The sequence below is a fragment of the Ruditapes philippinarum genome, unplaced genomic scaffold, assembly GCF_026571515.1.
Source record: "Ruditapes philippinarum isolate M1 unplaced genomic scaffold, ASM2657151v2 ctg3896_1_1_1_1, whole genome shotgun sequence".
NCBI lineage: Eukaryota > Metazoa > Mollusca > Bivalvia > Venerida > Veneridae > Ruditapes > Ruditapes philippinarum.
In genome coordinates this window covers 65,445-81,321 of record NW_026862953.1, presented here as the reverse complement: position 1 = coordinate 81,321, position 15,877 = coordinate 65,445, and the positions used below count along the sequence as shown (strand labels likewise).

Sequence of the window (15,877 nt, the reverse complement as noted above, 5' to 3'; positions counted from 1 at the left end):
AAACAACATTTGAAGACGACATCGCCTTCCAAAAACGATAAACGCTACATATACATGCACTGATGATATGGAGTATTAACTGGCTGTACTGATGATATTTGGTGGTCGCCGGCAAACCCTGAGGTATCGATCCGTCCTGTAAAGATTCATTCAGATACTAGAGAAGTAGTCCTGACAAACTTTTAAAAGAAATAGGGCCATAGTTCTGACAAAAATCATGGAACTGTAAAATGCCAACCATATTTACAACTAAACCTGGTACTGATCATTCCGGTAAAGTTTGGATGCAATTGCACCAGTAGCAAAATTAAGCAAGTAATTACCTGAAAATCTGCATAATTCTTGAAAATCAATTAACGAACATTAATTCAGTTTAACCGGAAAATGAATTTTGACCGACCCTTGAATTGGATGTTTCAATGTACTGAATTTGACTTTATAAAAGCATCTGTTACCTTTATATCTACCTTTATAAGACTATACTTACCGAGGAGACAGTTGTTCTATTTAGCGAAACCGTCCAAGACGGGCGCGAGGTTTAATTCTTTTTAAAGTGATGGGACGTAAGGGCGTGTTTTGGTTTTTGATGACTTTTATGATAACTATAGAAGGAACATGTAAGTTTAACTTATTAAATTGACATTAAAGTAATTATTTTTTTATATCACAAAAAGACTGGTTACAAAAAAAATCGGAAAAAATAAAGAATTAAAATAAGATTAAAATAAAATAAAAGGAAAAATAATGAATAAAGATAAATGCATAGATAAAAAGAAAGGAAAAAATGGAAATGTACACTTTCACCAATTGCAATGTAACATTTATGGTTGTCATAGATGATAACTATTCTAATTTTGCTAGAATTTTTAAAAGAGTCAAGATTTATTTAGATTTCTTAAGAAACAAGTTTTTTTCAGATTAAATTTAGAAAATGATTTTGCAAAAAAAAAAAGGAACATAGGCGCCTATCTACAGAGTAACATCGGTGTAAATAATTTGTTTTGATTTTATATACAGTTCAAGGTTTTGTCACTGGACATTGATTTTAATTATATTTTTGTTAAATAACCAATACTTTCATTTTATATAGTACATAAACTGTCATGTACTATGCAGATTGATTTATTTTTCTCCCTTAAAGCTGCAACGAATATTGCCCTCGGACAACCTGCTGTACATACTCAATCCCTCGATTTTGCTGGATATATGTGGGAAGCTGGGCTAGCGGTTGATAATGGTAAGCCACCTTTTCCGGACAACAATTACGAGAATTCTAAAAGTTGTAGCTGTAGTATCGCTGATGGTGAAAACACCTGGACTGTTTACCTAGACCAACCTTATGTCCTCCAAAACGTTATAGTGCATGGGCGAAGTGGTAAGTGCTTTCGTTTATTTTTTTATTTTCTTCCCATTTATCTTTTGAAGCGGCCATATAGTGTTATTGTTTCAATAAATTAAATGTTATGTTATTGTTTCAATTTATGTAAGATTAAAGCATTTGTATTTGATTTGTATGATCTTCACTACATATGTGTTAAACTGCACACTTTGTTCAAGCGTTGTGTAACTGTTTTGACAGTATAGAGTATACATTTTTGTATAAAAGGCGCCCTTTTGGTAGCGGAAACACCATGGCTCCTTTATTATTTGACTTTTAGTGAAATGCGTGGACTGTAACACGTGATAGACATTATCTTTCAATAAGCGTTTCGCACTACGCATATCACAAAAGGTCACGTGATATTGGCACGCACCGTGGTGTTACAGAAAAGGTGCGCTTTTGGGAATAAATTCCTATAATCTGGGGACATATTGCCCTTGTCTTTGTTCTCAAGTAGATTTATTTTTGTAAAAATGTAAAAATGTGTCATATGATATTGAATGGTTTCTAAATTCACAGATAAAAAGGAATATTTCTAAAACGAGGTAGTTTATGGCATGTCATAAACGTTAAATGGCTGATAATAATAATAATAATAATAATAATAATAATAATAATAATAATAATAATAATAATGATGATAATAATAATAATAATAATAATAATAATAATAATAATAATAATAATGATGATGATGATGATAATAATAATAATAATAATGATAATAATAATAATAATTATTATTATTATAATAATAACTACTATTATTATTATTATTAAATCTTAATTTAGAGACGGTAATATACAAAGTTTACACAAAAAGAGGACATCTGTTCTTATTTTCAGTACAGCTTTTTGAATAACCAAAAAAATAATAGTAGATCTAAAAAATGAAATTTAGTTTTCAATGTAAAGGTTAATATATATTTTCATTCATTCATTCATTCATTCATTCATTCATTCATTCATTCATTCATTCATTCATTCATTCATTCATTCATTCATTCATTCATTCATATTAATCATAGTAATTATAGATTAACTCATAACAATTAAAATCATAATATATCAACATTAACAATATAAAGTAGTAAATTTTCATCTAATTGTAAATTTAGAAAAATGTTTTAATTTTTATTAATTCAAAGCTGTGTCATTCTAGACATTGAAACCCAGCTAGAGAACTTCCGGCTTTACATTCGTCAGGACCAGTCTTCTCCGGAAGTACAAGTATATGACAACAATGGCGTTCCATACGATAACGGATATTTTGACATTCCAATTTCATCAAGTATGGCGGTTACTGAAGTTACTATTAAAAGAAATCCAGGTCCGCTGACGCTCTGTGAGGTTGAGATATATGCTGGTAATTATTTCTTAATATTTCCGGTAATAAATTGTTTTCGTGATTTTTCGGCACTTGTAGGCACAATCCGTGACTTATTGTCTATAGTTTAATAAACGAAATTCTCTGAAACGTCGAAAACATGACACTTCTAAAGTACGATAATTAAAAACGGTTAAACATCAAAGTCTGATGGCGAAATTTTCAAAAGAATGATGATTAAAAACTCAAAGGAATGATGGTGAAAATGCTACACCTTTTTAGTTCTGACATCGCTCGTGATATCGTGCTTTTGGAGAAGCTGCACCGTCATAGGCATTGTAGGCATTACCTCTTTTGAAATGATGTTACCCTAACTCGTCTATTTGTTTTTTACGAGTACATCTACACTTCAGAACATTTCTATTTGTCACTTCCTAGAATTCGTTGTTTCGAATTTTTTCTCTACATATTTTTGTTTACATATCAATATGACGAAACAATTTTTTCCTATTAAAATCTACTATGCGTGACCAAAGTAAAAAACACAAAAAACAGATTTCAACCATGGGCAGCACGAGGAAAGAATGATTGTTTGTATCAAATGTTGTAATACATTCCATCCCTATTCATGGTATTGAATATTTAATTAGAAAAAGAAAAACACCATAATATTTGCCAAAAATGTCAAAAACAACTTAAATGTTGGCCCTTTGAACTTTTTTGCGCCTGGTTTTTACATCAATGTGAACATTAGTTACAGCAGAATAATCTCATAAACTTGCCGGACTGCATAGAATAATACTTGCAAGAAATAATAAAAATCCCATCGTAATTCCACGTGTTTTACTTTCCTCAACGTATCTTTTACTCATCATGTTTTGCCACTTACGTCAGCGTGCATTCGATTTTTTTCCCGTTTACATTTCATCTGATTTCATTTATTTTATTTAAGGCGTTGGCCCAAATGGAATTTTGCACAAAAATTAAAATTAAAAAAAATAATAAAAAAAAACAGTACATGTATATGCGAAAATTGAAATATTATTCAATCCACAATTGAACACGTTTTTAAAATTGAATAACGAAATGCACATAAATGCACGTTACTGATACAAAAAGATATAAGTACGCACTGTTTTTCTGATTTTCAAAGCAATTACAAATATCAACGTGGAAATCTATTATAGCAGTTTGCTTCAGAAAAATTATATACTACAATCTTTCTCTGTTTATTGAACAAATAAATCACATAGAAGTAATGAAAATATTTTATCAAAAGTGTTTGAAAGTTTATAATGTCAAAGTTTCGCAAGTTCGATCCTTCGCCTCTGAAACTAATATGGCATTTAGTTATTTGCACAATGGTCGCAGATATTGAATATAAATAAACATTTTCATACACATGCTTCATATATTTTTAAGAAAAATCATCCTTAAAACACGTACACGTTATGTCATTCAAGTTGAGCCGACCACTAGCACATCAACCGAGACGCCAACAACTACAACAACAGAAGCAACAACAACAACAACAGAAGCAACAACAACGGTCACAACAACAACAACAACGGCCGCAGGTCCTTCCAGTAAGTACAAACTTTCAGCCAGTTGAATGTTTAGACATACGCGTAATAACTTCTTTTCCTATTGCATATTTCAGAGTTTATTTGAATAATTTGAATTTGCCAACCGTGGGTTTATTTGTATAAATATTCAATAAATTAACCGTTGTATATTTATTTTCAGGTTCGATTGTGTCTAGGTTTAAACCAACAAATCAATCCTTTACCTTAGACTACTTCTTTCTCTGGACATCTGACAAGGCCGTTGATGGCGACTACAGAACAAATAATCCAAACTCGGACGAAAGCTGTGCCACCACACAACAACCTACTAATAACGAGTGGAACGTCAACCTACTATCTCAGTTCCTCGTGGACAAAATTGATATTTACTCGCGAAGTGACGGTATGTTAAGTTTGAAAGTAATATTTAAACTAATCTCATTTGTGAATTTTGTTCTTATACTTGAAATGAGTATTTGTCTGTCAGTACTATTGTTGCCTGTGCCATATAAGAAATCGTTGCAATGATCCACTTCTCTGATGCCATATAAGAAATCGTTGCGATAATCTTGTTATCTGGTGCCATAAAAGAAATCGTTGCAATGAATTAGTTGAGTGATGCCATTTAAGAAATCGTTGCAATGATCTTGTTATCTGGTGTCATATTAGAAATCGTTGCAATAATCTTGTTATCTGGTGCCAAATAAGAAATCGTTGCAATGATCCACTTCTCTGATGCCATATAAGAAATTATTGCAATGATCTTGTTGTCTTGTGCCATATAAGAAATCGTTGCAATGAATAAGTTGAGTGATGCCATATAAGAAATTGTTGCAATAATCTTGTTATCTGGTGCCATATAAGAAATCGTTGCAATGAATTTGTTGAGTGATGCCATTTAAGAAATCGTTGCAATGATCTTGTTATCTGGTGTCATATTAGAAATCGTTGCGATAATCTTGTTATCTGGTGCCAAATAAGAAATCGTTGCAATGATCCACTTCTCTGATGCCATATAAGAAATTATTGCAATGATCTTGTTGTCTGGTGCCATATAAGAAATTGTTGCAATAATCTTGTTATCTGGTGCCATATTAGAAATCGTTGCGATAACCTTGTTATCAGGTGCCATATAAGAAATCGTTGCAACGAATTAGTTGAGTGATGCCATTTAAGAAATCGTTGCAATGATCTTGTTTCTGGTGCCATATTAGAAATCGTTGCGATAATCTGGTTATCTGGTGCCTAATAAGAAATCGTTGCAATGATCTACTTGTCTGATGCCATATAAGAAATTATTGCAATGATCTTGTTGTCTGGTGCCATATAAGAAATCGTTGCAATGAATTAGTTGAGTGATGCCATATATGGAATTGTAGCAATGATCTTGTTTTCTGGTGTCATATAAGAAATCGTTACAATAATCTTGATTTCTGATGCCATATAAGATAATGTTGCAATAATCTTGTTGTCTGATGCCCTATCAGAAATGGCTGAAATGATCGTGTTCCCTTGTGCCATATAAGAAATAGTTTAAATTCATTTAGCTGTCTGGTGCCATATAAGAAATTGTTAAAGATCGTATTGTCTGGTGCCATATAAGAAATATTTGCAAAGACAAATATATACTGTAAGATACAGATACACGTCATGTTTGCCTCTGAAGTACAACTGATGGTAACACACCATTATCAGCAGAACCACAAGCACCATTAGGTATAAACACTTGTATATACAAGATTTGTGTTACTTATTTTAGGTCAAGATCAAATATCCGGTTTCCAGGTGTACGGACAGGCAGATGACGGGTCTCCCAAATTCCTGATTTATACTGATACCCAAATGCCTGGAACCAGCTTCTTTACGGTTTATGTGGTACCAGCGACAAACCTGAAATATATTACAATTAGAAGAGACAGTATTTTGACACTGTGTGAAGTTGATGTGTTTAGAGGTTGATTTTTTCGATATTACTATATATACATTTACGAAATATATTTATTCTACAAAATTTTATAACAGTCTATAAATAAAATGCAAACAGCATTTAAATGCTTACAATGGATATTCTTAGTCATAGGATTTATCAGGATTATGTTTAAAATTTAACTGCAAATATAGTATTGTTACACGTACATTTTTCGATTGATACCACCCCAATCAGATACAAAACAAGGGTAGTTAATAAATCATAATTTAATCCCATAAAAGTGTACCTATCTGCTATCAAAATATTCGTCTACTATTATTCAGTCACAGATTAAACTCACTTCACAGTAAAAAATACGGGTATACTCATGGATATTATATTATTGTATTATATATGGATATTTTATATCGCGAAAGATTCATTTTTGGACTTAATTTATTTTTTTACAATACATGTATATCTTTAAAATGTTTCATTGTTCACTTTTACTTTCAAAATTAACCTGACACAACAGCAGCACCCCCAAGTACAGAAGCTACAACAACAACACCACCACCAACAGAAGGAACGACAACAACGGCCCCAAGTAAGTAAGATAGATACTTTAAATAAGTATTTAATTATATATTTCGAACATTCATTATCGTCTGTCAAAGGTGAAATATAAAAGGAGAAAGGAAATGAATATCTTTACAATGGTTAATTATAGATCAAAATGAAATCTAAAATGGGCCCCTTTTTGTATCAAATTTTATTAAGATAGCAAGGTAATAATAAAAAAGACACTCGCATCCATTACATAGAAATTATTCAAATATATATATGATAATTTTTAAAACAATTTTTCCTACCGCATTTTACTAGCAAATAATGATTTATAAGTTCAGCGAGCAAGTTTAAATTACACAATTTTTACCAATAGTTGGCAACGCAATTTGGAAACAATTCCTCGCGGTGACGAGCCGCTAAATATCAATATACTAATATAAAAATAATAAACAACAGCAGCAACAACAACAATAACAACAACAATAACAAAACCCGTACAAATGTCTACTCAAGCGGTCACTAAACTTTTTTGTCAGACCAATAAATAATTTACAATCTGACTAAAATCCAGGGGATTTTTTTTTCTTCTCTCTCTGTTAAGGGCTGTTTAATTTTTTTTTTTCAATTTTGTTAAGCTAAGTACTTCCCCATTCTATCCAGGGTCCTAAATTTTTTTTTGAAAGACCCTGTTCTATCTTAATTCTATGGAGCATTTTGATTGATAATTTATAAGAAATATATAAATACATGTGTGTGTGTGTGTGTGCGTGCGTGCGTGCGTGCGTGCGTGCGCGTTTTTTTTCTCACTTCCATTAATTTTGTGTAACTATTCTTATGAAACTATCCGGAATATATGTATTATAAAGTTTGACTTTGTGGGAAGGGCTGTTGCTAATGTTGTAATAACTTGTAGCCCCACCCATTTGCACTATACTTATATGTACATTTGTTTTTGTTTCTTTGTGTGTTATTTATATCTTACATGTATTATATAGTTGCAATAAAATATTATTAAACTAAAATCCAGATCATCTTAAGTTATTTCTTGTCTAATGCATAGCGTTTATGAAAGGCGCGCTAACACTTACATAATTAAAATAAAGAGGGAACACCTTTATTCAAGAAATCATATTAGTTTAACAGAAAACTTTGCTCACGTTCGCTGACAGAAATGAAGTTATATTTCGGCCCAACTTGTCCATGCCATTTTATGGCTTAGTTTACACCTAGTACCCTGTCAAATATTTCAATGCGAATTTTACTGATCCTTTTCAGGAGTGAGTGTTGCTTTCAACAAACCCGCAAGTCAGTTAGAAGATTTGAATTATGGGTTTGTGTGGTTTGCCAGTTATGCTGTTGATGGTTGCTATGAAAGGACAGACCCTAACAACGTGCAATGTTGCTCCACGTCAATGGGAACTGTAAATAACTACTGGACGGTTGACCTTCAGACTGCAGTTTTCGTTGACCTCATTGTTATTTATGGAAGAGCTGATCGTAATATATTTTACTTTATTAATTATCATAATCTATAAACAATATTTTATTTCCAACATTTTTCAAAGGCGACCCTTTCATCTACTTATGCTTCACTCCGCTACAGAAGTAAATTAAGGCGCAATGATTGCTGAGGTTTTAACATATTTGACTTTTCGATACTTTCCCTTCACTGTATTTTAAAAAAAAATGAAATGATTACTTTAAATAGTAATTGAAACAAAATGCTTTGAAGTTTATAAATGAATATTTTTAAAGTCATTTAATATTACCTTAACCATGTAACTATATTAACTTGAGCCTTAAAGGAACTCCAGCGAGGTCCAAAAGCCTAAAAAACAAATTCTTTAATTTCTTGCAAAGATTAGCTGTCGCACTTAAAACAGAAAGGCATGCAAAGATAAATAGGAAATATATTTAGAAATACATTGAAAATCGAAGTTTGCGCTTGTCTCAGTACTATCTGAGTGAAAAGCTTGCAAGGTGGGTGATATTTTCACAATTAGAATAATTGTTCTTGACAAACAGGGCGAGCGAATGATCTGAATTTATGGACATACGTTGTTGGTCTAGACCTTCGTCAAATGGAAAATTATCTTAACAAGATATTTCCAAGCCCTTTATTAAAAAAAACAGTGGAGTCCCTTTAAAGTCATAAGTTTACTGTAATTCTAGAGGATGATCAGTTACCCGGATTTCAAATGTTCTCTATCGAATTTGATGGTGACGCCGAAGACCTTGTTTACGACAGTACCGGCGTTCCATATGGTTCTGGAATTTATTCCATTCCAATAGACCCACCAAAGCTAATGAAAAAAGTAACGATTAGACGAGATGGCATTATATCATTGTGTGAAGTTGATGTTTTTGAAGGTAAGGTGTTCTGAACTGTACTTTGCTTCTATCTGTGTGTGTAAGTGATTGTTTGAATTGTTTGATTGATTGTAAAAACAAAGGTGTAAAAGTTTAAATTACTGAAGGAAATGTGTTTGATTTTGTGATTCTTTATGCAATAATAGCGCCACTATGACAAAGATCATCATCATCACCATCATCATTGATCATCATCAACAACAACTACAACAACAACAAAAAAACAACAATAACATCAACTTACTCTTAAAATTATAAAGATTAACAGAAATTGTCGAAGTTTGCCAAATAGATACAAATGCGATATAAAATATCAAAACTGCGCAACAAGGCGTTCAATTGATGTATGTATATAGCATGTAGCACAAGCTGACTTTAGGCGAGTACGAATTAATTATAAACAAAATCACGATATTTTTTTGCGCGTCATAAATCCAATTATCACAACCATTGATGTTTTATATTATAGCTTTGCTTTAGGCATGACGGTAATCTCAATTTTAAGGGACCATCGCACCAACCCCTGCGTATTCTAGGCGGACATATTGTAATTGCAACATTTGTAAACGATTTATGACATTACAGCTATTAATGTTCCAACCGAACCTACCTCAACATCACAAACAACATCAAAAACACCAGCAACAACAACAGATTTAACAATCGATACGAGTTCAGAAGGAGACACAACAACAACCGGTGTAACAGTAGAACAAATAACCACAGTCGTCACATCAACAGACACGCCTACTGCACCGCCTACTGCTTCGCCTACTTCTGCGCCGCCTACTTCTGGTACTAAGTTTGCCTTGCTTGCGTTTTTTCATCAATTTTGAGTACAGATTGAATTCATTTCTTCCTTATTCTGACAAAAAAAATACAAATGATAAAAAACGAGACAGAAAATAAAGATTCGCAGCGTTTTTCACCAAACTTAAAATAAAATATGAATGTTAGTATTAAGTAACGGTTTGTGTATTATAAACTTTCAAAATTGTTTTTCAAATCGATGCATTTTTGACCGACACAATTTAAATGCAAAAGTAAAATGTCAACTTCTTTTCTTCGTGATTTTATTAAGAGGTTTAGACTGTAATAATTTTATTTACAAAACACCATCACCGCAACATCTTATTTTTTCTGTGAGTTGGCAGTTGATTGTTCTTGTCTTCGCGCATGCGCGTCTGTCAGCGAAGCGTTTAGTGTCATGGCAGTTAAAAATTCTTGATAGTTATTAAGTACATGTTACTTACACAATCGTGTATCTTTTTCCTTGCATTATTTCAGCACCGGACACGTCAACTGCTTCAACTTCGACAGAGCCAACCACCCAGCCAACAACACCACAGCGTGAGTCTAAAACCTTTTTTGTCTGTATTATAATATCAGTTATAATCGTTTGTATGAAGTTTTTCTTTTTTTATGTCATCTGTTACAAAGTTGTACTACGAATTGCCAGAGTAGTTTTTATGGGTAAATTGTTATGGTGTACGTATAAGGAATTAGTTTTATTATCCTTTTTCTCAATAAAAGAATCAATTTAAAGGACCAATCAAATTAATATGTTTTATCTACTGATATTTGTTGGTATGGATTTTTATGATAAATTCTGACACATAAGTTTGAACTAAGTCCCCCCGATGAACAGTTTTAGTTTAAATAAATTTTTGGTATGTTTTCTTGCTAAAGTAAAAGGGTAGACTAAATAATAAATATACATTTTAACGCTATACTTGTATTTCGTGCTTCGGGGTCTTATATTTTTACTTTAATACATGATATCTTAATGACAGACGCATAATACTAGGGTGACATTCAACCAAATTGTGATGAAAATTCTTCGCTGACCATTTAATCGAACTAGTAAATGCAATTACATTTAACAAGAATAGTTTTATTTCTATAATTTTTATTTTTGTTGCAGCTACTAACGTCGCTTTAAACATGTTTGCCAATCAGACTGATACTCTGGACTTTAGCGGTTACCTTTGGGAAGCAGGTCTTGCTGTAGACGGTTGCAAACCGCCCTTTGCTGGAGATGATTATGAAAACTCTCAATGCTGTAGCGGAAGTTTTGCCGCCGAGAACACATGGACAGTGTACCTGATCGGACATTATGTGATATCCCGTATTATAGTTATAGGACGAAGTGGTAAGTGTGTTTACCTGGTTCAAAGGCATTCATTTTATGATGGGTAAAGTATCTTGCCTAGCCTGTAGTCATTTGAATGTAAACTTTCCCTTTTTTTAATTTTCGTTCTTGGTTCCTTCCCTAGATTAAGAAAGCCGAAAGATAATCTCATTTCCCATTGGTTACTTGTAAGCCCATAACCTCCTGACAAAGAATTAAGTGATCTACCTATCACAATTCTGTTTCCTCTCTTTTAACCTCAAACAAGTCTTTACAGCACCGCAGCTTGTCAAGCCGCAATGATTGAACAGTTTTTCTGAATTAATATTACCGACTGATAGTATGTATTACCTGTACATGTTTTACGTGAACACAATTGCAAAACATATATCTAGTTTTTAAAACTATTTTTTTGCCCAATAAAATTGCAGTATTTCAAATTAACCATAGCACACTTACTTTGTTTAATTTAATCAGTCTTGTAAATCGACAGTTCTTGACCAATTTAATTTTGTAAATGCTTACTAATAAACGCTAATCTGTTACAGAACAAAATTTGGTGTGAATTGTTTTATCTGTTTACAAGTTTGCATCAATTAAGGCAACAATATATTTTTTTTGTCCATTACTTTGTCAATAACAATAATATTACACATGTTTCCTTGTATCAGATCAGTCAACTCAGCTGGAGAATTTTCAAGTGTACATACAGGAAAATTCGATGTCTCCCGAGATACTTGTTTATGACAACTCCGGCGTTCCATACGGAAGTGGATATTTTGAGTTTCCGGTTGTTTCTATGGTACCCGTGTCTCGGGTTATTGTTAAAAGACTGACTGGGCCTCTGATCATGTGTGAGGTTGAAGTATATGGCGGTAAGATTTTTTATGGCGTTAGATTTATTTCAAACTTATGAATATACATTTGTTTAATTACGTTACGTATCGCTTATTTTATCGACTGTCAGTGTATTGTTTTCGTGAAAAGTGTGATGTATTTGTGTTTCGTTCTGGTTTATTTGTTAAGTTTTGTGACAACATTGATTCCACCTTGATTTACATTTAGGGTATATTTAAATTTTTATTTCTATAAATGCAAGAGTTATTTTCATCGAGTGGTATGAAAATAGATATGGCACGAGTGGCAGTGTGCCCATAACACGTGACTTAGATGTCTTTTTTTGTTGTTGATTATACGGTAAGCAGAAATAGTAAATGAACCACTCGATTAAAATATTCAAAATTCACTTAAGTTCTTCATGTCTTTATTAAATATGACAGAATAAAGTTCACGGTAATGATTTTTTTGAAAGATGGAAGTTTTGATGCGAAAACGGGTAAGCTTTATCCCCAACCATCATGTTTTTCCTTACCGTACACATATTTAGGGTGAAATATAGTTTGTTCTCGTTTACCTTCAGTCGGGCCCAAATTGTCCAACCTAAAAAAAGTTATTACCATGCACTTATAATATACAACTTTTCTCTGAGCTAAAGAATAAAAACGTTTTACTTATAGTACCGTTCGTTGACACACCGTCTACAACGACGACAACAGCTGTAACAGAAACAACAACAACAGTTGTAGACACAACATCAACCGGAATAGAAACAAGTAGGTGTCCACATAATAACTTGATTGCTGATGTAAAAAGATGCTAAAAGATTGAGTTTTTGATATTGTCTTGAATTTATGAAGAAAAATATTGAGAATTATAAAACAGTTGTCATTCAATATAGCCCTAATAGTATGTGAAATGTTTTTAGAAATCTCACTTAACCTTACTAAACCAACTGGCAGCAACTGGGTCCACCGATGTGACTATTACAGACTAAGATCAGCTATCTGATTATGGTCTGCAATGTTCTAAAGTGGTTTTGTCCAGATTGAAAGATGGACTTATCAATTTATCATACTCAGAGTATTAGACCAGTTTTATACAACGTTTCTGTCATGAGGCTAACCTTAGTATATACATAAAGAAAAAACAGTGTAAGATTTTGTTATTATATAATCTTATCCATCGTCGGATACCCACGACCGAACCTTTATCAGTTAAGCCCATCTCACACAGGACACACGGCTTACACGGTTGGCCACCCGTGTAAACCGTACATACAACCGAACTAACCGTAGCGTTATCCGAGTTACACTCGGGCCATTCGAGTGTATCCGTGTAAGCCGTGTATGATTTTTAAAACTTTAAAAAAACTGGTACGGATGCCATGTCCGTGTATGACCGTATAAGCGACCGTACAAGACCGTAAGAGACCGCGTGAGACCGTATGATACCGTATATACAGCCGTATGTGAAATTCACTCCACGAGTGAGCCCAACCGTATCAAGGTCGTATATAAATCGTATGGAATCGTTCGAGACCGTCCCCAAGTCCTACATCCAACACCTGATTAACACCCAAATGTCACAAGATCACGGTACGATTCAAACGAGTGCACACACGGTTTCATACGATCGCCATACGACCAATACGGTTCATATACGAAACATACATGGCCGACACGGTAAAGTACGGGTATACAGGGTCTCACACGGCCTCGTACGGTCTAACACGGCCTCTACGTCAGCAAGAACTTACAAAAAACACAACTACCTGCTGCCACCCTACCAAGAGTGCTTGCTGCATCACATTAGAATGTATCCAAGAAGAAGTTTTGGACGCATAGAAGGAATACAAGAAGAGCCATCCAGGCCCACCAACCACTCCAACTTATTGACCCTGATAAGCTAGAGGACTAACCGGCAATAACCGTGTCTCCCAGGGATTCAGACTCCAATGCCAGCTCGGTGGACCCTCCAGCAACCGCTACACAACTGAAAAAAGACACATTCATTTTACATTGCTTCACTTTTTATTCATTTATTGATGTTAATATTAGTTATAAAGATTGTTGACAGGTTATATGGCCTTATATTAACGGCTGTTTGTAAATATAACCCGATCCGCTAGGCGAGGGTTATATTGCAAACAGCCGTTTATATAAGGCCATATAACCTGTCAACAATCTTTATAACGAATTTATAATACAGCAAGCATCATTTTTAGAGGAATAAAGCGAGATTTCTTTATTAATCGACAGCAGCCGTGTATATAAAAATGTATAAACGTCACGATTATCCAATGAAAAGCGACGTTACAAACGTGCAGTATTATAATGATCTTTCGTTGAAATTTCGAAAATTCATGAAGCCAAGTCATCAAAATGGGTTAATTTATATCAAAACATACACAAATGTGTGATATTTCGAGCCTTACTCGAACAAAAGTCGGCGGGACCCTATGTAAATCCTGTGAAAGTCGAGTAAATCGAGTAAAAGTCGTGTTTAATCGTACCAGACCGTACTAGACCGTACTTGGAACCGTACAACAGTCGTATGTATTCGTACGCAAATCGTGTTCAAACCTTGCTAGACCGAGAATATCCGTGCTCAATTCGTACATACTCGTGCTATATTCGAGCCTAATTCGTGCCAACTAAACCACAAACACGGTTGGAGCTCAAAACTCGTACCAGTCAACCCGTGTATAACCGAGTATACCGTATGGGAATCGTGTGTCCAACCGTGTTTTGTGTGAGACGGGCTTAAAGTCAACCATAGGCATCCGACGTTGAATCTTATCTTACATTATATTTAAAGCAAACACCTTCAAGTGATAAAAGTCGAATTGCAAAACATAATTTACTAAATGATGTTACATTGTAAAATAATCAACATTTTGATATGTGATAGATGTAGAAAACAAGATAGTTTATATACTGCAGTAACTATATAATGTAGCTGCTTTCATTTACAATGACTTGTATATTATCCACGTGTACTATTATTAGAACTATATGTTATTATCTTAGTATCGGTATGCTTGGTTCTTTGTACATGTATAGATCTAGCTGCTTTCAGGTTAAATATATGTAGTTGAGCTAAACTATATTTTCATGGTAACAAACCTGTTCAAGTTTGAGAACTTGATTATTATCTATAATAAAAACAGGTTAGAAATAGCATGAAGAAATAAATAATTGTGTGTATTACGGAAAGCAAGCATTCAGATATAAGTTAATCTTAAATTGTTTCATTTAATTTAAGTTTAAAATCTATTTTTTTTCTTTGAAAATGATATTTTGTTTTATCAAGTGTACTTCATTGTCTTGTCTGTTTAGCAAAATTCTAAATATCACATGCTGTTGCAAGCTGGCGCTTTTCAATTCTATTACAACTGGTTCAGGTACGGGTGACACGCAGACGACAACAGACGCAAGCGCAACAACCACAATATCATCATCAACTAGTCTTATGACGTCAACGTCAACAGAACAATCATCATCAACTGATCTTACATCGTCTGATAATACATCCCCGCCAAGCGTAGCAACAAGTACCTCGGGATCGTCTGCTACGTCGCTTCCTTCCGGTACAATATCCATGCGCATGCGTCATATTTTTTTTTTAATATTTGTGTTGCTTCATTTTGAGCGTACATTATTCAATATTCTACTATCTCATATAATTTGATGTTCATTTCTATCGAGAACTAGACCACTTCTTTTATTCAATAAATGCCGTGGCTGAATGAATGGAACCCGAATCATAACAATGTCAAAATGCA

The 15,877-nt window shown here is 33.5% G+C and overlaps 1 protein-coding gene across 1 annotated transcript; it reads left to right on the top strand.

The window, feature by feature from the left end:
• Positions 1–357: 357 nt before the first annotated feature.
• On the top strand, positions 358–13,937 carry LOC132720724 (integumentary mucin C.1-like). Its single transcript, XM_060704908.1, has 15 exons — positions 358–617; positions 1,142–1,375; positions 2,544–2,747; positions 4,172–4,294; positions 4,455–4,676; positions 6,033–6,227; positions 6,718–6,789; positions 8,028–8,249; positions 8,925–9,122; positions 9,708–9,917; positions 10,410–10,472; positions 11,047–11,274; positions 11,925–12,128; positions 12,771–12,866; positions 13,795–13,937. Exons 1-15 carry the CDS (start codon positions 557–559, stop codon positions 13,935–13,937), a joined length of 2,475 nt encoding a protein of 824 aa, XP_060560891.1. The 5' UTR covers positions 358–556.
• Positions 13,938–15,877: the final 1,940 nt, after the last annotated feature.